At 44.7% G+C, this 26,039-nt stretch overlaps 1 protein-coding gene across 2 annotated transcripts in view; it reads left to right on the plus strand.

The window, feature by feature from the left end:
• Positions 1-26,039, plus strand: part of PXK (PX domain containing serine/threonine kinase like) — a 75,422-nt gene that overhangs the window by 29,054 nt on the left and 20,329 nt on the right. For both annotated transcript variants that reach the window (XM_079794560.1, XM_079794561.1), the window contains exons 4-13: positions 7,911-8,097; positions 15,260-15,337; positions 15,830-15,903; positions 16,454-16,528; positions 19,194-19,298; positions 19,844-19,945; positions 21,725-21,886; positions 22,284-22,401; positions 23,645-23,723; positions 25,855-25,903. In XM_079794560.1, the coding sequence (XP_079650686.1) occupies positions 7,911-8,097; positions 15,260-15,337; positions 15,830-15,903; positions 16,454-16,528; positions 19,194-19,298; positions 19,844-19,945; positions 21,725-21,886; positions 22,284-22,401; positions 23,645-23,723; positions 25,855-25,903 (1,029 nt within the window). The remainder of the gene's footprint in view (positions 1-7,910; positions 8,098-15,259; positions 15,338-15,829; positions 15,904-16,453; positions 16,529-19,193; positions 19,299-19,843; positions 19,946-21,724; positions 21,887-22,283; positions 22,402-23,644; positions 23,724-25,854; positions 25,904-26,039) is intronic.

The following is a 26,039-nucleotide window of genomic DNA, read 5'->3' on the forward strand; positions in this document are numbered from 1 at the left end:
TGCATTTGACACATGTCGTCTTTTTAAACTTTAATTCTAGTATGACCGCTTTAAATCTCCAAATAGAATATTGGCAGAGATTGAATTCTCCTCGTAGATGGGTTTAGTTGGTTTCCTGTATGGATTTTAATAGCATATTATTTGCTGTAAGACAAAAAGCTGGGCCTGGAGTGACACTGTAGATAAGGCACCAACCAATGTGCAGTTCATTCCAGCCGTGGATTGTCTCCCAACCCTTCTAGACAGCCCCACGTGGGCTGAGCATTTGAGGGTTACCATTGAGCCTACTGTGGGTTTTAACCTTTATGAGCAAGTTTTAAAGAAGCGGGAGTCATCTTTGTACAGTATTATTCAGCCAGGGCTGAGGAAGAGTTGTGGGAGAAATTATTCTCAAATTGAAATTGCCCCGGCCCAGCCCCTAAGAATGGGGGTGGGGAAGAGGGTTTTATCTCCTATTTGGAGATATAAGGTTGAATGTCTGTGACTATTTAATTATGGCCTTTTTAATATAATAGAACTTTATTTTTTGCTTCAGTGTAATTTTCCCTTTTAAAATGGACACTTTCTACGTGCATCTTACTTTAAATGCAAATATTCATGTGTATTGATGTTGGCTTGTGTTGGGCAGGATATGGCCAGACAGCATTTCAAGTGGGAGGTTTTTCTGGATCCAAGTAAACAAACAGAAGAAAGTACATACAGCTTTTTGGCAACAAAATACTTTCAAAACAGCCTCTATAAAACAGACCAAAAGTATTCCAAAACCACAGACTAAAACTGTGACCATGATTTTCAGTGTCTGATTACCCTTCTGACAGATAATGAGTTCCTGCTGAAGAAAGAGAAATATAATACACACAGAGTTGTCTTGAGTTCAATAGGAAAAATGCCTGAGTAAAAAAAAAAAAAGCAGGATGTAAAATTACACATGCAGTAGAATTTAATTACATGAAATGTTTAGAAAAAAGGTTGGAAGGACATATGCCAAAATGTTAACCATCGTGAGCCCAGGTGGTAGGATTATGGGTTATGTTTTTTTCTGGTCCTTTATACTGTTCTGTACTTTCAAAGTTCTCTATAAACAAGCACATGTAAGCTAAACACACACACACACACACACACACACACACACACACAGAGAGAGAGAGAGAGAAAAGCTGCACTTCCCACTTTATATAATGAGCATATTTGTGGTAATAGTGAAGAAAAATCACCACCATATTTTAAAGTCAATATCGAGTTAGTGATCATTTAGGGCTGCAATTTTCAACTGGTGGGCCACAAGGATTTTTTAAAAATATATTTTTATTTATTTCAGAGAGGAAGGGAGAGGGAGAGGGAGAGGGAGAGGGAGAGGGAAAGAGAGAGATAGAGAAACATCGATGTGAGAGAGAAACATCCATCAGTTGCCTCCTGCATGCAACCTGACCGGGGATCGAACCCACAACCTGGGCATGTGCCCTGACTGGGAATCACACCAGCAACCTTTTGGTATATGGACGATGCTCAACCAACTGAGCCACACTAGCCAGGGCTCCGCAAGAATTTTTAAAACGTGCAATACCTGACTGTTTAGTCAAGGGCACTGACCTCTTTTCCCTTTGTCAAATTAAAAAATGACAACAGCCAATACAACAATAGCTGTCTGATGTGAATGAATCAAAATTATACCTATTGTTTTTTGGCAGATCAGCAAAAAAAATGTTTTTTTTTGTTGTGCTGCAGAATTTTTGTAATTTGTGTGCCATGAGATGGAAAAGGTGGAAAATTTCTTATCTAGGAAGACAGCATACCAGAAGGAACAAGAATAAAGCAGGAGTTAAAATGACAGGAACTGGGTAGAGGACCCTCAGGCGTGGGCAGGAACCCAGGCTCTGTCCTCTACCACCTCAGACTACTTTCCTCTCCTGGTCCTCACTTTCCCCTCTGAACTGAAATAAAAATTAACTGACCAACCCACTCCCAGAGGTAGCCAGGTGACTTCTCAGGTCTGTTGCAGTACAAAAGTTTTGTTATTTGTATTTTACTCCCTTTGCTGACATAGGAGAGACTCTCCTTTGTACACTAAGGGGAAATCGGGACAAACTGAGGCCCTGTGGAGAGTGTAGAACTCCCTAGAATATTCATGGGGATATGCTTGAAGGCAGTGCGTAGGTTTTTAAGATCTGATACCAGAAGTGAGAGATGAACAGATTCAGAGTTTGAAGGTTTTTCCTCTAGACAAAAGCTAGTTTTCTTAAAACTGTAATATAGCTTATCATATAATTTAGAGGCTTCTACTAGCCTAGCATGGGGCAGATTATGGGTTTTAGACCCCATTTTGGCGATCATCTCCCATTAGCATTGTCATTCTGCAGGTGTTATGAATGGAAATTTGTGGGACTTCCTGCTGCCTTTCTCGTTCCCTGTCCCTTATACAAGGAACTCAAGAAGGAAGCCACAGGGCACGTTAAAGAGGAAAGCGTTGGAAAATGGGATGATGGGGGCGGTCAGGGCTCTGAGCCACCAGTGAGGAGGTTTCTAGGAAATCGCTGGCTTAGTGACTTTATCACCAATGTGTTAGTGTCTCTCTCTCTCCCCCTTCTAATTGGTCAGTGGCATTCTAAACTTTATATGCTGAGATTGGAAAGCATTTTAGAAATTCTTGGAGAAAACTGAAAGAGAAAATAAGTCTCTTAAATGCTAATCTTTTTTAAAAGACAAGATTGAAAAATGACACACACACATTTCATAGTTTCAGTACTTTTAGGAATATTTATTGTGCGATCTTACAGTGGGGCAGGAAAACACCTCCAGTGTGTCCAGCAGACTGACACAGCAGGGACACTGTGATCGCAGCTGCGGGCAAAGGACTCTGTTACCCGATGATTTAGAAGAGCTGATGGTAGCTGAGCAGATCAATACATTTTCCTAAAGTGAAACGAAGCTTGAAAAAATAGATTAGTAGAAGCTTGGAGGCCACAAAGTTTGAAATAGATACAGTATCAAATTCATTCTTACATCCCTACCATGAATGAAAAATAACCCTACTGAGGTTTGAATTGGATATGAGGTGTCTCCATTCTGAGATGTGGGATTCTCCTGGGTACACTGTTGGTCAGGTACCCAGTGCAGGCAAATGTGCTGATACCTGTTAATGGGGTTTAAAAAAATCTTTGCTGTGTATATGATCAGCTTGATAAGCAAAAAGGGTTTCCTTTTCCTTTTTTTTTTTAATTGAAAAAAGTAATAGTTGAGCAATGAAATAATTTCATAGTATAGAAATAAAGATTAATTGACCAACCCACTCCCAGAGGTAGCCATTCTCAAGCAGGTGGTATGAGTCGTTTTAGACATTTATTGAGCATATATATTGATATCCTGAGTGAGTGCGCACACACACACACCAGATTATATTCTGCAACTTAATAAGAGAGTCTTAGAAAGAAATCAGTTGTGTTTTCAGTAATGTATTACCTTTGCTTACCCTCTATTATAGGCGTCCTCAAACTACGGCCCGCAGGCCACATGCGGGTGTTTTTGCCATTTTGTTTTTTTAAACTATAGTCCGGCCCTCCAACGGTCTGAGGGACAGTGAACTGGCCCCCTGTTTACAAAGTTTGAGGACCCCTGCTCTATTACTTAATGCTCCTGAAAACATAATAAAGTAACTGGCTTAGATGTACACCGGCTGAGTGATGTGCTTTCTTCATTAGTGTGATTTTTATTCTGCTACTAAAGAAGCTGCTCTTAGGTAAGGCCTCATTGTGTGACTAAGGAAAACAAGCTGCAATGTGTGTCTTACCGGCAGTGAATTGTGCCACAGTACAAAATTCACTGTGAATGTGCCCTGCCGTACTTTCTGAGTTGGAGAAATAGGCAATTTGGAATTGTCAGGCAACCTTTTCATCTTGTCCAATATCAAGTTCAGGGTCTTCATTGTTATTTGAAAAATACAGGGTGGAACAGGCTAAGTTAGGTTTGCCCACAAGGGTGGTTTAGATTACAGCCTTGTCTGAATCCAGGACAGCCTTCTCTTTAGACCTTTCCCTCAGTCAGTACACACGCCACGTGCACTGCCCTAATCTAAGCACAAGTGTAGAATAGCACTACTCTTTAAAAGTGATTTTACTCATTAAATTAAGATATTAATCTGACGCTTTGTTTTTAAGTTCGAAAAATAGACTTTGAAGTTTTAAATGATCTGGAAAATGATAGTATGTTGAGCACCTGTATTCATTTTCTCCTCTCCCAAAGCCACTCTTAAATTGGTCTGACATGCGTTTGCCTGCGCGCGCGTGCACACACACACACACACACACACACACATACCACAAGGACAAATAGGAGAGGAGAAAATTACAACAAAACATTTGAAACTGAAAATCCAGTGGATGAGAACTAACCAATTAATCAGGTTTGGGAAGGCAGAATTCTGACATGGGGGGTGAATTACCCCACTGGGTCCAATTTACACACAGAACCTCCAAAAGTTTTAGCAATTGACACCACAGGTGCTGCCTCTGGTGTGGGCCAAGGTCAAGCTAAAATCAGGAGTTGAAAGCATGTTTAAGAAGCAGTCAGCTCCCCAAATCGTCCCCATCTGAGCAACTTACACCTGTCCTCCCTCCAGCAGAAAACTGGAAGTTTATTCCCAGGAGAGGTCAGAGCAGTTTTTGGACTGGAGAATGTAGGCACAGTTGAAAATATTTACATAATAAACAGGTGCATGGGCCCCAGCACCCAGCCCTCCTCCTTATCCAGCTGCCTTCTTCCTCTCTGCTCCCAGAATACTGGCACTTACACTTCTGGGCAGGAGACCGGAAGATTCTTTTGAGGGGTCTACCCAGCCTAAGAGGAAAGAGCTAAAGACTCAGACTAAACACTAAGGTCACACGTTCTCCCAATGGAACAGCTGAGTGAGGTCATGTGCTACAGCAAAGCCCACAGCAGACAAGCCCAGTCCCTCACCCAGAGCTTCTAGTCAGCGTTGGGTGCTCCCTCTTAAATATGAGCAGACACTTTTAACATGAAAGTTAACAATCAAATCAAACAGGAAAAAAAAGAAAAAGAACCTTAAGGAAGCAGAATATATGCAGTAAGAGGAACATTTCAGCCCTAGCCAGTTTGGCTCAGTGGATAGAGCGTTGGCCTACGGACTGAAAGGTCCCGGGTTCAATTCTGGTCAAGGGCACATGCCCAGATTGTGGGCTCGACCCCCAATTGAGGGCATGCAAAAGGCAGCCAATCATTGCAGGAGGCAGCTGATCAATGATTCTCATCATTGATGTTTCTATCTATCTCTTCCTTTCCTTTCTTCTCTGAAATCAATAAAAAAATATATATTAAAAAAAAAAAGAAGAAGAAGATTCAAGCACTTCAGAAAAATTCTTTTATAACTTCAGAGATAAGAAATTGTATTACATTCAGGATGCTATTTGGGGACAGGGAGAGAAGAGTGCTTAAAAATAAAAATGATAATAGTAGAAATAAAAACTCTTTAGAAGGCCTGAAAGATAAAGGAAATATCCCAGAAAAGTTTTTCAGTACGAAAAAAAAAGGTTAACAGAAGTGGAAAATAGGAGAGAAAAGATAAGACTAGAGGATTAGCCCAGAAGGTCCAATATTGGAAAACAGGAATTCCAAGAAAAGAAAGCAAAGGGCATGGAGGGGAAGAAGTAATTCCGTGATACAAGAAAACACCAAAGAATGTAAGAATATTAGCTGTACTAGTTTCTAGAATGAAAGGGCTGAGTACTGAGCAGAGAGATCAGGGTAGGCCCACATGAAGGCGCATGGACTTCACAAACTGAAGTCAAAGAGACAGTCCTAAAAGCTTTTACAGAGGGGAAAACAAAACAGAATCTGGAATTTTGAACTTTTAGCAGCACCAGAAACCAGAAGACAGTTGCTGTGCAAGGAGGTCAGACCTCAGCGTACTGGTTGCCGATTCCAAAGAAATAACCCGGAGGACTGGCTGTGAAAGACGTGGGTTTTTGAGGACTTACATGCGCACCAGTGGTGCTGGCTGGCTGGTGAAGTTTCCTGCAGCACAGGCTTCCTCAGCACCGGGCAATACAGAGTACAGAAACCAAAGCACACGGGGCACTGGTGGGGGCGTGGGGGGCGCATACTTGCACGCAAGCTGTGTGAGATCAAAACCTAGCTGTTTCTCTGCAGTAGTTTACAGTCTGGGTTCACATGTAGAAGCAGTTTCTCTTTGGCCATGTCTTGACCGAGGAGCTGGCCAGGCTCCCCTGCCAGTCCCACAGCGCTCTTACAGATGGCCGCCACTGTATTCCCACAGGGTGGAGGGGGAGTTGGAGCTTGGGAAGGGGCTCATGTTCTCACCTCCGGACAACAATAAAGTTTTTCTTAATCATTGACAGAATTACCTATGTCCCCCACTTACCCCTCTTTGTCCCTCTCCACCCAGCCCCTGCCCCACCCCAGGCCTACATCACACTATTGTCTATGTCCACGGGCTATACATAAACAGTATGCATATACGTTCTTTGGTTAATTTCTTCTCATCCTCTCCTCCCCCTCCTCTATGAGATCTTTCAGTCTGTTCTATGCATCAATAAAGTAATGCTTAGGCCATCGTGGCTCAGGGGTGGAGCATCAACCTATGAACCAGGAGGTCGTGGTTCGATTTCTGATCAGGGCATATGCCCGGGTTGTGGGCTCAATCCCCAGTGTGGGGCATGCAGGAGGCAGCCAATCAGTGATTCTCTCTCATCATTGATGTTTCTATCTTCTTTCCCTCCCTTCATCTCTGAAATAAAACAAACAAACAAACAAATAAATAAATAAAATAAAATATATATATATTAAATTGTTCTCTCTAAAAAAAAAAAAAAAGAAGAAAGTAATGCTTAAAAATTCTGAAGAAAAAATATTTTCAACTTACAATTCCACATCAAGACTTGCTATCAATCAAGTGTGAGGGTAGAGGAAAGACAAATTTAGACACTCAAGCTTTCAAAAACTTGTCCCCCTTTTGGGAAGTCTGCAGAGGATATCCACCAAAAATAAGGGGAATATCTAAGAAAAAGGGTGGCTGTGGAAATGGGATCAGCAGGAGGAAGGCGCATGCGCCTCCAGCACGGTGGTGAAGGGAGGGCCCAGGAAGCCAGCTCTGCAGGAGGTGTAGGGACCGTCAGTCCTGCCCAACGCAGGTTGGTGGGTTCTGGAAGGTACTTCTCAGGAAGATGAAATGGATGCATCTCTGTATGTGAATGTGTTGAGAAAAGGCATAGCCGAGAGTTCGAAGTTGAATAGAAAACCAAGAAATAGAAAGGAAGCATGTTGGCATAGTAGGCATGCCATTTGGGCTCTGTTGTGAATATCATTACCTAGTGTAAACATGAGTACTCACTCAGTAGAGTTGTAACTATATTGGAAGGATTAGGGACAGGGTGTGTGTGGGGTGAGGTCAGGATAGTGAAAGAACTTAATCCTCATTTCCGTGATAGGAAACTTATAGATAATTCCTAAAAATTAAAAATGAAGATATAACAATCTCAACATTCCCCACTGCCAAAAGATTGGCTGAAAGAATTGAACATGGCTGTCTCCAGGGTTTGGGGAACGGATATGTCATCTGGTGTTGAGGGTGGTGGGGGGATGTCATGAGACTGTGAATAATAATACAAAAAGAACTGTTTGACTCTTGAAATTACATTCATATGTAAGGTTGATAAAAAGAAAAACACTTTTAAAAAATCAAGTTCTATAGTTGCTATGCTTAATGCAATATTTTATGAATTCTAAGATGCATAGATTTTTCACATTTTTATATCACTAAAATTAGGATGCATCTTAACATCTGTGGTGTCTTAGACTTAATGCAATACAATGGCTCAGGATTCTGGTATTATGTCTTATTTGGGAATGACCTGAGTATAATCCTTTTTTCTTAATTTAAGATTGCAGGCCTAAGTCTACCTCTTCCTCCCAAGAAATTGATTGGTAACATGGATCGTGAATTCATAGCCGAGAGGCAGAAAGGTCTCCAGAACTATCTCAACGTTATCACCACAAATCACATCTTGTCTAATTGTGAGCTGGTAAAGAAATTTTTAGATCCAAACAACTATTCCGCAAACTACACTGGTAAGCAGAGGGATCTGTGCTTTGCTGGACATAAAACATGTGGGAGAAACTCATTTCCAAATGGGAGGATGTGTATATTTGTGATAGGGCATTATTCATTTACTAATTCTTGCCTGATTGTAATTTACTGAAATGTATAGAAAGAAGATAATTACTTCTAACATGTTTGTAATGTCTGCACAGAAAAATCTGGACGAGAAGTTATTGTGTCTGTGTCCTTACAGTCTTGTCTTTGTTAACTTCCCTGACAGAATAGAGAGTAAAGAAGCCATGGTAATCTATACAGTAATCAATTGATTTGTATTTGGCTCCATTTTTGTATTTATAGCTCTACAGTGTGTCTGGTTTTTCTCGGAATTACTTAACAAAACAGTGGCTCTGAAGGGTCCTCCCTGTGTTCTCAGTCTTCCACCAAGATTGACTCAGTGCAGAGCATAAGGAGGAGATAGCTCCCCTGGACCAGGAGGCAGCCAGGGGACCGAGGTGGGAAGGGTCCCGATACCACACCAAGCTAACATCACTAACCTAAGCCTGGTGTCCGCCGAATGGGTGATTACGTATTGAATTCACTCTGGTGTGGCCTTGAAGAGACCAATGGAAACCATTGTAGAACTGAGCTAATGATTGGAATTCAGATGACTTGTTAGAGCTAAATCATGCTTAGAGTCTTTCTATGTGGAACTCTGGGTGTTATTAATATATGGTTTACACGCTAGTTTTTGGGTGCTCAAACACTACTTTTGAAGCAATTCGAGGGAGGCACTTTGATTCCTGTTTCAGAGAGAGGGAAGTGGAGGCCTGCTTGTCAGGCACCAAACTTTTCTGCATAACAGAACCACCTGGGGAGCTTTACAGAATCCTGATGCCCAGCTGCACTCTGCAGGGCAGCTTCTGGTTTTGTTGTTGTTTTTATCGATTTTATTTATTTTTGTTTGTTTGTTTTTTTAAATATATTTTATTGATTTTTTACAGAGAGGAAGAGAGAGGGATAGAGAGTTAGAAACATCGATGAGAGAGAAACATCGATCAGCTGCCTCTTGCACACCCCCTACTGGGGATGTGCCCGCAACCAAGGTACATGCCCTTGACCGGAATCGAACCCGGGACCCTTGAGTCCGCAGGCCGACGCTCTATCCACTGAGCCAAACCGGTTTCGGCTGTTTTTATCGATTTTAGAGAGAAATAGGAAGGGAGGGAAGGAAGGGGGGAGGGAGAGTGGAGAGAGAGAGAGAGAGAGAGAGAGAGAGAGAGAGACATAGTTTGTTGTTCCACTTATTCATGCATTCATTGGTTGATTCTTGTATGTGCCTGCCTAGAGATCAAACCTGCAGCCTTAGCATATTAGGACGATGCTCTAACCAGCTGAGCTACCCAGCCAGGGCTGGCTCGTGGTTTTTAAATCTCCCTGAGAGATTCCACTATGTAGCTGAGTTTGAAAATCACAGCCCTTGGGCCTTACTACTCACAGTGTGGCCTTGTGATGAGCAGCACTAATGTTACTGAGAGCTTGTCTAAAGGCAGAATTCAGGCCCCATCCCAGACCTGCTGCTAATCAGGATCTGAGTTTTACAGGGTCCCCAGGTGATTGCATGCGCATTGAAGTTTGAAGAGCTTCACCCTAGAAGGTGCCTGCCATCTTCTAACAGAAGTAGGAGTAAGAAAAATGCCTTTTCAGAACACACAGAAATGGAGCAAAGTTTATTTCAAATTCGCGTTTACTACAGCTTGCAGGTCGGACATGGAGTTGTTAACGAGGCTTCCATTCATGCCCCGCTGATTTTTGGATCACGCAGGAGAAGCATCACAGGACACAGCTCGCATCCCTCACAGTAGCATCGCTCATGGCTCTCATTCCTCTGTGCTGCACCTCAGTTGTTCCCCAAACTGTCAGAGGGTGGGCCGTCTGGATGGACCGTTATCCAATCAGCCCCAACCCAGCCCCGATCACCGGTTTGTCCACCTTGTTTCCTGCTAGTGTTCTGAGGCCCACATCAAGGTGCAGCGCACACACGATGATGCTGTGCCTTCCAAGCCTGGCCTCCGCTAGGCCTGTGCGGTTGCTGGGGGCAGGGCTGGGTGCTGGGGGAGCAGGCGAGGAATACACTCTCCCTGCTCTCTGGGAGCTTGTATCAGAAGTACATTGAGTCACCTGGAGTCAGAGCTGGAAGGGATCTTAGAGCAGCCACATCAAGACCTACCCTCTCATTTTCTAGATGAGAGGCCCCGAGAGGGAAGGCCTTGCCTAGGATGGCACATTTGCATGACTGTATGAGTACAGTGTTTGAGTGTTTTTCGATTAAAATGCTGCTCAGCCTAGCCAGTTTGGCTCAGTGGATAGAGCATCGACCTGCAGACTGAAGGGTCCCAGGTTCCATTCCAATCAAGGACACATGCCTGGGTGGCGGGCTCAATCCCAGTAGGGGCCATGTAAAAGGCAGCCGATCAAGGACTCTCTCTCATTATTGATGTTTCTATCTCCCTCTCCCTTCATCCCTGAAATCAATACAAATATATAAAAATAAATAAATAAATAAAACACTGCTCAGACCTGGAAGGTGGTCTGATCCCTATATCTCCTTCTAGGGTACCTCTCTCTCGTGCTGTCAGTGTCCTTGACCTTGCCCCCCTCCCGCCCCCTCAGCAAGGTGCACAGTCAGGAGTCCAAAGCAGGGGGACAAGAAGGCCACTAGAGACTCCCTCAGAACCCAAACACTCAACGAGCTGCCATGATGAGAGGACACATCCCTGTGGTGGAGCAGTAGCAGCTAGTGGCTGTTTTCAGAGAAATGCTGATTCATTTCTCCCTTTAAGTGAACTGTCCGAACTTGTCTTGCTTTGGGGCTGACTCACCAGTAGTTTCAGGAACGGGATGCCCAGGCGCCCCAGCCTCCTCCTCTGAGCCATTCCCCAGCAAGCCGGGCGGACTTGTCCAGGCTTCCCCAAACCCAGTGCGGCTCATCGCCCTCTGGGGGTTTGTGAGGTGTTCGTTTGAATTAGAGAGTCCAATGGAGGACCAGCTATTGCACAGGGGAAACAAGTATCTCCCAGTCATGAGGGGTTTGTGTGGACACACACACACACACACACACACGGCCCCCCTTATTTGATTCACAAGGCACTTCTGTCATGTAAAAGCCTCACTGCACTGTAGCCATCTTCCCACTCAAACCTCAGACTCCCTCACAGTACGGGGGGTTTAATGGCCACACAGAAGTCAGTTGGACCAGAAACAGGAGGCCTGGATCCTAGTCCCAGCTTGGTGGTCAGCAGCATTTCCCCTCCGGCCTCAGGGTCCAGGCCATAAAACAAGAGCTGGGGGAGGGGATGGCAACTGAGGGGTGTTGAAGCTCCCTCTGGTCTCAAAGCCCAGGAATCCTGTAGCTTGATAGTGGTGGGCTCCAGGATAAAAGGGAAGGAGAGGCTGGGGGTGGGGTTACATTCAGAACAAGGCAGGATGAGCTGGAGAAGCTGTTGGATGTGCAGGCCTCTGCAACACCACTTCCTGTAGATTAGGGACCTGGACGACTTGGCGGGGGGCGGGGGGGGGGGGGGACGCGTCAGTGTTTGTTCCCTGTGGTCATTCCATGGGGCTGCACACAGTGGGGGCAGCTGGTACCTTCTGAGCTGAGAAGTCTGAGCTCTGTGGGAAGCACAGGATGGACTTGAAGGCTTTGCTCAGCGTTTCTCTCTGCGGAGTATTTATCTGCATTTACTGAGCCTGCATTTCCCCCCCGCCACCCCCCCCATGTCTATCAGTGCTAAAGAAATAGAAGCCAGATGCCGTCCTTTTCATGGCTTTCATGTTCTAAGAGGAGAGAACATCCACACCCATTGAACATGTTTGGGACCCTTAGGTCTCGCAGCATGAAACATTTATTGAACTCCTACTGTGTGCCAGATGCTAGGAAGAGGAATACAGTGACAAGGAAGGAATAGTCTCTCTCCCACCCCACCCCCACCCCCTGCAGAGAGAGGACTATGGCAGGGTAAACGGGGCAGCACCTTGGAGGGGGTGTTGGAGAGGGAGTAGGATTGCAGATGATTTATTTATTTATTGTTTATTATTATTTTTTTAAAATCCTTACTCAAGGATATTTTCCCATTGATTTTTAGAGAGCGTGGAAGAGAGAGGGAAAGACAGAGAGAAATATCGATGTGTGAGAAGCACATTGATTGGTTGGCTCCTGCATGAGCCCCGACCAGGGCCCGGGTGGGTTGTGGATGATCTAGATCTGAAGATGGAGGAAGGCTTCCCAGAAGAGCTGACACCTACAGGGAGATCTGAGGGGTGAGTGAAGTCAGCCAGGTCCAGAGGCAGGAGCAGAGCTCCAGGGGAGAGGGGCATTTCCATACGGCTTTACCCAGACTAAGGAGTACCCTTCCACCGACGTTTCTGTCTGGTAGAAGAGAGTGGCCCTAATACAGGGCAGTCTGTGAGCGAATCCCAAAGGAGAGGGACAGATGCAGCACTGGGAGTGTGCCGGGAGGGAGGGAGGGCTTCTGGCTAAGGGAGCAGCAAATTTGGGCTGAGCCTCGAAGGATAGATGAGCAAGAATGGAAAACGCTGAGGGGTGGGGCCAAGCCAGTCTGCTGGGGCTGAGGGAGGCAGATCTCAGCGTGAAGAGTGGGAGGCACCTCTGTGGGGGAGACAGAGCCAGAGCCAGGTTGTGCGCTGGGTTGAGAAGCTTGGTCTTGACTTGGTAAGGAGATGAGGTGCCAGTGAAGGTTTCTAAGCCGAGGAATCAATTCTTAGGATTGAAGTGTGTTGCTGAGTCTGGGGTGGGGGGATTAAAATTGGGAGCATAGAAGTCATGTAATTTACTTGACAGTAAGTCATAGTTTAGTGGAAAGGAAATGTCTCTCTGCAATTCCCTGACCCCTAGGGAATAAAAGCTATTTCCTAGTCCTCAACTTACCAGTAACAAAGCTAGCACATTCCATTTGTTCACAGCTATTACCCCATTTCTAAAACACTGTACACTGCACAGTGACATACAGTAAATATCCTTGACTAATGAGTCACTGTTAGGTTTGAACAGACTGTCCTTTGCAGTCTCTTAGAATGACATGGTACCGCATTTAGAAAGTTATTTTTCACTAGAGGCCTGGTGCACGAAATCCGTGCACACGGTGGGGGGGGGTCCCTCAGCCCAGCCTGTGCCCTCTCACAGTCTGGGAGACCTTGGGGGATGTCCGACTGCCATGGAGGTGGGAGAGGCTCCCTCCACTGCCTCTTTGTTCACCAGTCATGAGCCCAGCTTCTGACTGAGCAGCACTCCCCATGTGGAGCGCACTGACCACCAGGGGGCAGCTCCTGCGTTGAGTGGGATCAGGCCGAAAGCAGCTCTCCTACATCCCCCGAGGGGTCCCAGATTGCGAGAGGGCACAGGCCAGGCCCAGGGATCCCACTGGTGCACGATCAGGGCTGGGGAGGGACGTGGGAGGTTGGCCAGCCAAGGAGGGACCACGGGAGGGCTCCAGGCGTGTCCGGCCTGTCTCCCTGAATCCTGAACGGCCAGACCCCAGCAGCAAGCTAACCTACTGGTTGGAGCGTCTGCCCCCTGGTGGTCAGTGCACATCATAGCAACTGGTCGACTGTCTGCCCCCTGCTGGTCAGTGTACGTCATAGCGAGCAGTTGAGCTGTCTTAACATATCATTAGCATATTACACTTTGATTGGTTGAATGACTGACCGGACAACTGGACACTTAGCATATTAGGCTTTTATTATATAGGATGATCTCTCTCAAAGTTGATATGAATGATTTTCACTTAAAAGAAATTCCTTTTAAGTTTGTTTACATTCACATTATTTTGTAAATACTAAAAACATATAGTATCAACACTAATGATGGAGGAGGTCCAGAGTTCCCAGTGTTGATACTGAAAACGTATATGCTTCTGTCAACCCAGCCCCTCCAAATGGTTTATCATCACATGGAGTAGTTAGAACTAAGGTAAATGGAGTCAGCTTTGTATTTGGTCCTTACATGTCTTCTTCTGTGTGGATGGACTGACACTTTACATATTGAGTCAGTAAACAAATAGCTAGTGGGTTTTCTTCCCAGAACCTCTTAACTCGGAATGTACTGTAAAGTTCATCCAAATGATAATGTGTGCCCAGCTCTCGACAGGGGAACCCAGCCTAGGTAATTTTGACACGTGGATAGCCTTTCTGCCAATCCCCACGTCTCGCCAGTCTGCCTGGACTGTAATTAACGCGAGGCAGAGGTGCAAGCCACAGTGAATCTGCAGGATTTGTTTGTTTTCAGGGATCAGGAGTGGCTCATGTACTCATTGCATTGAGGAGAAAATAGCAAACTACAGATGTTGCTTTTTGTAGGAACTACCAAGGAACAGTTTTCCTGATGATTTCTTAATATGGTGAACTTCAGAGAACTTTCTCTTCTCATTGTCTTCTTAAAAGGAGGAAACATTCCCATGATGAACGAACACAAAAGGAATGGACTTTTTCCAGTAAACAGGCAGACCATCACTTCCCACAATACGACTGTGTTGCTGCTGTACACAGACGGCTTTCTAAAATGCTGGCTTTTATTTCCAGGATATATTTAAGGCTAATCGCTTCTTTGTTGGTGAAAGCTATAATTCCATGCGGAATGGAGATGGGATAAATATCACTTGGAGCAACACTGAATACACTTCAGGCTGACCTTAGGACACATTTTGAATTTTGTGCTTGGTTTGGGGCCTGGTGCATACATTGAATTCTTGGCTTATACCAGCTAGTTTACACACTTTTTTAAAAAAAAAATAAACCTTTTACTTTGAAAGAATTGTAGATTTACAGAAGAATGGCAGTGATCGTACAGAGAGTTTCTATGTAACCCTCACCAATTTCCCCCGATGTCACATCTTACATAACCATGGCATGCTTTCTAAAACTAGGAAATTAACTTTGGTACTTTTTGACTACAGTCAGATTTCACTAATTTTCCCACTAATGTCCTTTTTCTGTTCCAGATCCAGTCTAGAATCCCACATTGCATTTAGTCTCATTGTGTGTTTGTGTGTGTGTCTGTGTGTAATTAAGTTTTTTAAGAAGGCCATAGACTATAAGACTTTCATTTGTAGGGATATCTTAAGCGTATGGTACTTTCCTGATATGTTTGACTAATGAGTTTCTAAAATGTCTTTGCAGAGATTGCCTTACAACAGGTTTCCATGTTCTTCCGATCCGAACCAAAGTGGGAGGTCGTGGAGCCGCTGAAAGACATAGGTGAGAAACTGGCATGCCCATTCTGTTGGAAAATCAGATCCAGTACTGGGTTCTTTGTCACGCTTCCCTGTATGCATTCCAAGAGAGCTCTTAAATGCAGGTGATTTCTTTTTCTTTTTGCCTCCCTATTGCTTGAGGATGCAGTCCTTAACTTTTACTACTTAGTGAATCTTGGTTCAAGCTCTCTCTGAGGATTTTGATGGAAGTAACGTATCTTCAGCGCGGTGTAATCACTCATTCCTCATCTTGCTTTTCCACTAAATCTAAACTGAAGGGCTGTTTTCCTGTTTCTGTGAATAAAGTAATTTCTTTGCTGTTTTTTTTTAGTGTGGTCTTTACCATGTCAACATTACCAAATGGTTGTTTTATTTGTGCCTGTATAGCTATGGATAATATTGCGAAGCTTAATTTTTATTAATTACGCAGTCAATGAAATGCATCAATTGGCATAAAAATTATGTAGCTATAAACACATTTCTGCTTTTATGGCAGGTTGGAGGATAAGGAAGAAATATTTCTTGATGAAGATTAAAAATCAGCCGAAGGAACGGCTAGTGTTAAGCTGGGTAAGCTGGTTTTTTGTGTCAGCCTCATTTCTGGGATCTTAGATGGGTTCATGAAAGTAGATATTGACAAGAGGATTATGGAATTATTTTGTGCTCCTGAGTGATGTTATAAAGGCCTCGTCCGTCCCACATCAAAGGAGCGTCATTTTAAGTCACTTTGCTTATACATTTGCTTATTTGGATGTGATTATATTTGATCAACTAATAAACATTTGGAAAGAAAGAGGAATAGTTTTCTGGAACCCATTTGGGGTTGGCAGGTCTGCAGTTTGTTTTAAAGGAAGTACTTGGGCATTACTTGGTTATCTCTCACTTTGGGAGTTCTGGTGATACCTGTGGTTAATGGAATTCAGTAAGATTACAAGTAAGTTCTGCTTTTTATAGGTTTGTATTCTCTCTCCAGAAAGGCCGTGAGGCAGCAAGACTTCGGTGGTTTTCATCTTTGGTTAACATTCATATATTTGGACAAACAAAAAGGAGAGAAAGACATAGGAACTTTTCTTTTTTTATGACTAAAGGCAGCACCTTGACATTTCTTTCCATTTTTTAGGCTGACCTTGGCCCTGACAAGTATCTGTCAGATAAAGATCTTCAGTGTCTAATCAAACTTCTGCCTTCCTGTTTGGTGAGTACAAGTCCTTCTATTCTTGGTGCTGATGACATATTCACAGTGTTTTCTGTGGGCAGAAGGAGCTGGACATACTTGGAAGAATGGAGAGTTGTACTGGATTTCAGTTCAGACTGAAGTTGTTCCATTGAACACCTACGGCCAGTCCCATCGATTGGGGGCCACTTAAGAGGCATTTGTAATACACGACCCGTGAAATGTGGTAATTTAAATGTAGAGTGAATTTTAAGCAAATATCAGAATAGGAACTAGCCACTTGGTTGTTGGTGAAGATGTTTATATCAATGGAATGAAAAGGTCTGTTCTAGCCTGAGAAAACAGAACTAATGTGGGTTTAGGTAAGCTGCATGAGGGAAAGGCAAAATAACCCTTTTGCTGGCTGAGTTACTATTCTCACAGGCTAACCAAGTGGTGTTTAGGAATACCTGGCGTTATTTAGGCTAATACACAATTCTAATCCAAGGCATTCGATGGAAAGAACCACATTAATATATTTCAGAATAGATGCAGGATGTCTTCAGGAAGTTGAGTTAGTGTTGATGTTCTTTATCTGTGGTCTGCACGAGGATGTGGGGAGTCACTCATGGCCGAGCAGTGACGCTGACCTGTCCAATCTGTTGGCAAGTTTGTTTTTGAAGATAGAGTGTCTTGTTAAGCTAGCAAAACCAAGCTGTTAATGAGGTGTGATGTGAAGCCAAGAAAAATGCTGTGGTCTTTGAGTTTGATTAATTGTGTGACACAGGCTGGCAGCACTCAATTCTAAATTTCTTTTAATGGATATGCTTTTTAAAAAGAAGGTAGTGCAGACAAGTGATACATATTAATTGCAGAAAAGTCAGGAAACACAGATAAGCAAAAAAAGAAAAAGGAAACTCACCCCTATTTTCAACTAACCAGAAATATGTTACTTTTCTAGAATATATATATATACACACAAACACATATATATATATTCTATACATATTTAAAATCTGATTTTTCTTGTTAATAGTATACCTTGAACATCTTTTATTGTCAGAAATACAGCATAATATCATTATTACTGGCTGCATAGAATTAGCATTGGCTATACTTCAGTTTATTCAGTGAATCTAGATATTTGGATCAACTCCAGTTATTTCCTCTTTAAAAAAATCCATAGTGAACAATTTTAGCTGAATGTTTGTATCCATCCTTAATTATTTTCTTAAGATAAATAACTAGAATTAATTAATAAGTAATTATAGGGAGATATTTTGAGACTATAAATACCCCGTTCTTTATCAAACCCACTAATTTTAGCATTCATTGAGATTTTCTAACCCTATTATTCCTCTTATATTTATTAGTTGGCGTTGTATTGCAAGGAAGAGCTTCCTCTTGTCCCCCCCCCCCCTTTTTTTAAATATATTTTTATTGGTTTCTGAGAGGGAGAGAGAAGGAGAGAGAGATGGAAACATCAGTGATGAGAGAGAATCCTTGATCAGCTGCCTCCTGCACACCCCACACCCTGGGTATGTGCCCTGACCTGGAACTGAACCGTCACCTCCTGGTTCATAGGTCGACGTTCAATCACTGAGCCATGCTGGCTGGGCATTGTCCCTTTCTTATTAAAATCTGTAGGGATCAAGGGTTTTTATTTACCCCTTGGGTTTCTTTTTGGGGTGAGGAAATGTTCTAAAATTAGATTGGGTGATAGTTGCACAACTCTGAATATACTGAAAACCATTGAACTGCGCACTTCAAATAGGAGAATTGGAATGCTGTGTGAATTACAGTTCAGTAAAGCTATTACAATGTCACCAGAAGCCATTTTTATGTGATTGTCAAGAGAAACTTCATAATCAATTACCGTATTTTCCTGGGCACACCCTTTCACCCCTCAACCCTCTGGACCCCTGATCCCCAAACCTTTGCATAGCGCAGCTCCCTCGCATTTAAATTTTCATGGTACTTTTTTGAGCTAATGGACATTGTAACACTGTCTGGAGCCAGCTGGTTCATGTAACCAAAATTTCAGCTCATATGAATACTTTCAGTCATTAAAAATTTGTCTTACTCCCCACCCACTTGGTTGACGTCAGTTCCCATCTCAAGAGGACACTGTGAGTCATCGCATTGCGTATTTCAGGAGAAGGACAGGAAGATTCATGTAGCTGCTTTGGGAAATGACCAAGTTCCCCAGAATGCTGCTTCTGCGTGTTTTCTGCTGTCGTGCCCCCTGGCTGGGCACTGTGCAGCAGTGTGGAATGTTGGGTAAAGCTGTGAATGAGGACACATTTATCCTGTCCCCACGTGGCTGTCCTAGGATTTGGCTGTATTCTTTACCAATTTAGACAGGCAGAATATTAAAATCACTACTCCAGAAACTCAGACTTTCCATCACACTTTTGCTTGAACTAGGAGAATATGTATATCAAAGCAGATGCCTTCCCTGTGAAGCTTGTCACATCAGTTACCCACTTCCTTTCGTCCTTACTGTTTATGTCCCTTCTCCCATCTAAAGGATGATGTACAGGTTGCTCATCTGATAACTGGGAAATGCCATGTGTTCGGGGAATATCCTCACATTGGTATGCAGTGAAACACCAAGATGGTCCGAGACTCTGCATAACCAGATCCTGGTGTAAAAGGACCTACATGCCGATGCAAATAAATGTGACTTCCTTTCTTGTTTTGGCAGCACCCTTACATCTATCGGGTCACCTTTGCCACAGCTAACGAGTCCTCAGCATTGCTTATTAGGATGTTTAATGAAAAAGGCACTCTGAAGGACCTGATCTACAAGGTACTTGTGGTACAAGTTCATGGTCGGAAAGAAGTTTTCAAGTCCCTTTAGAACCTGTTATAGATGCTCTATCCCTAAGGTTCAGGAGCTGAGGGTGTTATTTTAAATTTATTTGGAATTTATTTTGATTCTAGCAATAAAAATTACCCAGTTTGGTTAAAAAGCATTCCTTCTCCCACATGAGGGAAGGTTTAATGATTATGTCCATTGCATTAGATTAGTTGTAAAGTTGTGTCTTTCATTTAACAAAGCAATATCAATAACTATCTCAAAGTTGGGGAAATTTTTTTTAAAATAATAGTGAAACATTCTAACAGTATGTAAGACTTTGGGGTCAGCTAAGACCAAGACAGGAACATCTTCACTGGACAGAGGGGGGACGAGACCCAGGTCAGCCTCTTTCTACCAGCTGCACGGACTGTGGTGCTTTAAAACCTACCTCCTGCACTCTGGCACCCTCTGCTGAGCCCTGCCTGTGGGGGAGCCTGTGAGCAGATGACCTTTCTGCTGCTGCTCTCTTATGTGCTCTTTGTTTTTCTCCAAAGTCAAAACCAAAAGACCCCTTCCTAAAAAAGTACTGCAACCCTAAGAAGATTCAAGGCCTCGAACTCCAGCAAATAAAAACATATGGGCGGCAAATATTAGAGGTAAGAGATGTTTAATTTTTAAGTTGCATTGGAATTTCACCCAGCATTCCAGTATTTTTAAAAAAATATTTTTTATTGATTTTTTTAGAAAGAGAGGAAATGAGAGAGAGAGAAACATTGATGAGAGAGAAACATCATCGATCGGCTGCCTCCTGCACGCCCCCCACTGAGGATCAAACCTGAAACCCCGGGCATGTGCCCTGACCTCTTGGTTCATGGATGGATGCTTAACCACTGAGCCACTCCGGTTGGGCATGGAAAGTTTTTAAGCAATTTCCAAAATAGTTCAAGTTGTCTGGTTGTTTATAAACTGATGGCATTGCCATATTTTATCCCAAAAAGAGCAAACATTTGAGACAAAGACTAATATAGAGCTACAAAATTCCAAAAAGCTTCGCTGCTGGAATCATGTCTGACTTTTAAGACTTTAACTATGTGGGCACCAACCTTTGTGTTATTTTGGTTGATCTTTATCTGTGTGCCAAGATTTAACAAAAAATGTTTTTATTGATATCAGAGAGAGAGGGAGAGACAGATAGAAACATCAATGATGAGAGAGTATCATAGATTGGCTGCCCCCTGCGCACCCCCTACTGGGGATCGAGCCCACATCCCTGGCATGTGCCCTGATCGGTAATCGAACCTCTGCCTCCTGGTTCATAGGTTGACACTCAACCACTGAGTCACGCTGGCTGAGCTGTGCCAAGATTCTTGATTTTGTTGGAGCATATATATATAAAACCATGTGGCTCCCTTACAGAAGTGCAATTAGCATGAAAAGCCTTTCCCACATCACATCAGAGCAGTGTTCTCCAGGCTCTTTGATTGTGCAACCCTATCAGCAAATACAATTTAAGCATAACTCCCTAGTGTTGCATATATTTAACTGTTATATTCATGTACTACTCTTAACATACTTTGTACATTGTACGTTAAGAATGAGATTAGAGCCAAAACCGGTTTGGCTCAGTGGATGGAGCGTCGGCCTTTGGACTGAAAGGTCCCAAGGTTCGATTCCGGTCAAGGGCATGTATCTTGGTTGTGGGCACATCCCCAGTAGGGAGTGTGCAGGAGGCAGCTGATCGATGATTCTCTCTCATCGATGTTTCTAACTCTCTATCCCTCTCTCTTCCTCTCTGTAAAAATCAATAAAATATATTTTAAAAAAAAAAGAATGAGATTAGAAACAAAACAAATAGAGACGTTGTAATACCTTTTTCATTTCTCACGGACCGTCCTGGGCACCTTTCCTACCAGGGGAGCCTCTGTTCATTACGTGGCAGCTGAGGAGGTTGCTTCATTTTGTGAGAGTCTGTCATGTGCTCCTGTTAATGAGCAGCCCAGTGTATTCTAAGATGAGATTGGACCAGAAATGCTTCCAGTTCAGCCCCTTTCCCTGAACAACTCGCTGGAGCACTGACTCGCTAGCTTTACTCCTTCAGGAGGAGGGTCCAGACTGCCCTGAAGAGGGCTTGGCCTGTTGGGATGAGAAAGTGCTTAAATAGAGGCCTTTGGCAGAAAGCTGTGAACCCCAGACAGACGCAGCTGCCTCTCTGTTCTCTGGAAGCGAGGGAGCTTGGCATTGCGTCCCACAACGGGAAAGCACTCAGCAGCAGCTTCTTCTAGAGAAGTGGATGGAGGCGGCAGTTTTCTTTAGGAATCTCCCCAGTGACGGGTCAGATTTTGTTTCAAAATATATTGACTTAAAAAGCAAAGTTTAACCTATCTTATATCTGAAAGAGTTGGGGGAAAATGTAACCTGTACATATTTTTTAAAAGGTGCTCAAGTTTCTACATGACAAGGGATTCCCTTACGGGCATCTTCACGCCTCCAATGTGATGCTGGATGGGGACACTTGCCGGCTGCTGGACCTTGAGAATTCCTTATTGGGCCTTCCCTCCTTCTACCGATCTTACTTCTCACAATTCAGGAAAATCAATGTACGTTGCTGAAAGTAATGAAACAGCAGGTGCTTTGAGGTATAAATTATCCCCGTGGCCAGGCCCCCTGACCTGCCTGTGTAAGGAAGATGCATGCAGCGGTGACAGGTGCAGCTGGGGTGGCCATGCCTGTGGCTGTTTCCCCCACAGAGCGTCGCTGAATCTCCAAGGGGCTGAGCTGAAGCAGTAGATGGGACAGGGGGGCATAGGATCCCTGACTGGAAGACCATGGAGGGTGGGACCTTTGGTCAGAGCAACGCCTTGTGAGCTGCGTCTTCACTGCCCACCAGGAGCGGGGTCACCCCGGGCCGTGTTTCTCAGGGGGAGCCGAGGGCAGGGCACTGGGACTCACAGAGCCAAACTGAGCAGGGACATGCCGCTCTCTCTCCTTCCACAGACGTTGGAGAGTGTGGACGTCCACTGCTTTGGCCACTTACTGTATGAAATGACCTACGGACGGCCTCCCGACGCGGTGCCTGTAGACTCCTTCCCTCCGGCCCCGTCTATGGCTGTGGGTCAGTATGGCGTTTGGGGGGCGTTTTCTGGGCCCTGGTCGTCTGCAGAGCGACTCACCCCTTTTCCAGAGTCCAGGAAAGACCCAGAGGAGGTTGTCATGCTCCACAGCCAGAAATTCGTATCCAATTTGAAAGCAAACCAGTTCCGAGTTGTTCACTTACATGCTTTTCGCTGAAATTTCAGATGGCTTGTCCCTTTATCAGGCTCTCTGAATCGGGAATTTTTGTAACAGGCATTAGACTCTTGATAGCAGGAGCATGTAAAGAGAGGTGTGGCCAGACTAAGTCTGATCTGGAAACAGAAGCCAGGATCAGGCCATTGGAAGCCATTCTTGAGGGCTCGGGCAGGTGTCAGGGGTCAGACCAGGGCTGGCGTGTACCCGCCAGGAACGGGGGCCATGGGCGGCCACCTGGGCCATGGGAGCCCAGCAGGTCCAGAGCTAGGAAAGGTAGACAGGAAAGCAGACACTGGCAGCTGAATTCAGGAGCTCTCCCTGCATTACCTGAGGGACTGAGGAGAGCTGGGGACCAGCAGAGGCAGCGTTAGGAAGGAGGGATGGGGGAGCCGATAAAGACATCCTCTCATCCCTCCGCAGCCCGCTCAGAACTCACTGCTGGAGCGCAGAGGGGAGGGCAGGCTAGCTCCTGGACCGCGGAGCCTCGAGGTGTGCAAGTCAGCCCTCCACCAGCTGCTAGTTTTGTGTTAAGTGAGTTGGTTCAAGACTCTTGAATCACGAGAACAGGCGCTGAGACTGCTGTGTGTGAGTTTGCACAGCTGAAACTGAACAGGGACCTGAGTAGGACAATCTGGCTGCTTGTTTATGTCAGCCAAGGTGTCGGGTGATGAGGCATCAACAATCGGCATTTTGTGTGCTGGTTTTGATTAAAAGCAGACAACCAGCAAAATGTCTTTCGAGCTCAGAATTCTTACTTCTGTTTAGTGTTTACTTCTCTTTTCAGAGAGCAGTTTTAGGAATGATATCGTGAATCCTTCCTCCCATTGTCTTTGAAGTATATTTGGCTCTCTGTCGGCGTGTGGTTTCTAAACCGCTTAGTTTGAGTCATCGGCAGCCAGTGCTGCCAGTATCCCCTCCCCACGTCCCCCATCTGTCTGCGAGGAGAGTTTTGACACTGTCCCGATCAGCCTGCAGACAGTTGTTGCAAAGCGATGTCAAACTTTTCATCACCCGGTGATTTGCCAGCGTGTTCTGTGGAACTAAAGTGTGTATCTGTTCATTTCAAGTGGCCGTGTTGGAGTCTACGCTGTCTTGTGAAGCCTGTAAAAATGGCATGCCTACCGTCTCCCGGCTCTTACAGATGCCGTAAGTGAATCACACGCCTTGGTTATGTGCATGACTGGGTGAACACCGACCACCAACCCAAGTGCCTGGTGCCCTAGCAGAGACTCAGTTGTCCTTGCTGACAGTCCTTGCAGCATGCTATCACGACCTTTCCTTGTGACCTCTGTGCTACCTCAGGCTGATGGCCCTCCTTTGACCACCCCGTTTGCGTGTCTCTCCCTGTCGATGTTAGCATTGTGTGTGTGTGTCTGTGTGGCAGCCCCCCCTTGGAGGGCCTCTCACGCGGCTGCCCTCCAGGAGCCTGTTTCGGGCACCCCTGGGCCCCAGCTGTGGCTGGTTCACGAGCCACTGGCCTTGGGGTCAGCCCTCTGTGAGGAGGGCGTGTGTTTCTGGCTGCCCGTGTACTCGTTTGTCATTTTCTCACTGGGTGACGTTTACTAAACATCTGACACGGACCAGGCACTGTGCCAGGGCGGACAGCTCAAGACATTCACTCTTAGGCGGGGTGTGACTAGGTAGTTAGGGTGGTTGAAATAGTGCTTCGGGCCTTTCCTTTAGGTACGTTTTCTGTCCCTTCATGGAGAGGCGGCGGGGCAGTGAAGGAAGGTGTGTCACACCTGTTGCGTCTACCCTAAGCCCTTCCTTGATTCACTGTCCCCAGCTTTAATAAACATACTCTTTTTTCTTTTCTTTTTTCTTTCAAAAAAAAGAAAAGAAAAAAAAAGAAGGGTGTGTTTGAGATTAGACACACCTGGGGGTGGACCCAGCCTCACCACTTCTACCTGGGTGACCTTGGGCAAGTTCCCTAACCTCTGGAAGCTCAGTTTCCTCATCTGTACAATGGGGATAATAATAGTCCCCACCTCACAGGGCTGTTGGAGGGTTTAATGAGACGATTCCCAGTACTGTGCCTGGCACTTAATAAGTGCTTATTAAATGTTAGTTGTGGTTACTATTGATTCAGCTTCTATTTTATTTTATGAGCATCACATGCCATGTGATACGCCCAGTGCTTGGTCTGCACCAGCTTGTTGTAAGAGGATCAGATGTGCTGAGGAAGCAGTAATGGAAACAGGCAGGGGACAGTGAGAGGTGCAGGAAGTTCAGGTTCTAGAGGGTCTGCTAGAGCCCAGGCACCGCGCTAGGCCCTGGGGACGCCCTGTCCCGTGGGTGTGACAGCCGCCGTTAATAACGGTGTGAACATGGGGAAGTAGATCCAGTTAGGGAAGCAGAGCAGTTCTCACCGGCTTTCAGGACAGAATGCATTTATAGTTGGAAACAGCCTGTAGCCATGTTAATTTACTTGGTTTGTATTTCCTCCCAGTCCTCCAGTTCTGAAGTGAGTCCAATAGTGTTCCCTTACTTACGTCTTTCTGCCCCGTGGCCTTCAGCCTTGAGAATGGCACTTGGGAGGTGTGCCCTGTGTCCGGTTCAGATGTGTTGTCTGGGAGTAAATGGACCAGGGCCCTGGTGGGGAAAGGCTAGCCTGCCATCTCTCCGTGCCTCATGGTTCCTGATGGGAAAGGGGAACTGGTCAAGGAGAGCCTCCCTCACAGACCTCCGGGCGCTGCCCAAACAACCTCCACTCTCCGACCTGCTTTAGCCAAAACAGTCCAGAGTTCCTCAGGCTGTAGTTTTTAATGCATTCTTTTGAAGAGAGAGTAGATATGCTCTAAAAGCTGCTATTTCTTTTTAAGAGAGCAAGAAACACTACTTTTCTTAGAAGAAAATTATTTTCTCATTAGATTCTAATCAGAGCAATCCCTTTCTACTTACTTGCATGTTTTTATGTTAATGAGTTCTAGAATAAATTTTATCTTCCTCTGGGACTAAAAAAAGGAGGGGGCAGTTATTTTATCTGGAAATATCTACTGCATATATTAAGTGTACATTAATTTACTGTACAGCATGAAAGGGCTAACCTCCCGTACGCAGCTGACCCAGTGCCCTGGAAACGAGTGGGGTTTCCCCACGGCCTCGCTGGGTGCCCTGACCGTCTTGAGTGTGTTATAAACATGAAATGGTGGGTTGGGCCAGGCCTGGGGGATGTGGGACTTCGTGGCTACAGCTGTCTCGTTCTGCTTTGATCATCCTCAGGGAGTGCACCTGTTTTAAGAAAGATTCTGTTTTTGTGTTTTCCTTCTCCTTACAGATTATTCAGTGATGTTTTGCTAACCACTTCTGAAAAGCCACAGTTTAAGGTAAAGCAAATCATATCATGCTTTGGTTTATGACATAAGTTGACTTTGAAAGTGAGTGCTTTTTAATGGTCATTACCAAGGCTTTTAGAATGCAGTTTCTCATTTGCCGTGGACATGACCACAAAACATTTCCCCA

Source organism: Cnephaeus nilssonii (assembly GCF_951640355.1).
Source record: "Cnephaeus nilssonii genome assembly, chromosome: 17".
In the NCBI taxonomy this organism is placed as follows: domain Eukaryota; kingdom Metazoa; phylum Chordata; class Mammalia; order Chiroptera; family Vespertilionidae; genus Cnephaeus; species Cnephaeus nilssonii.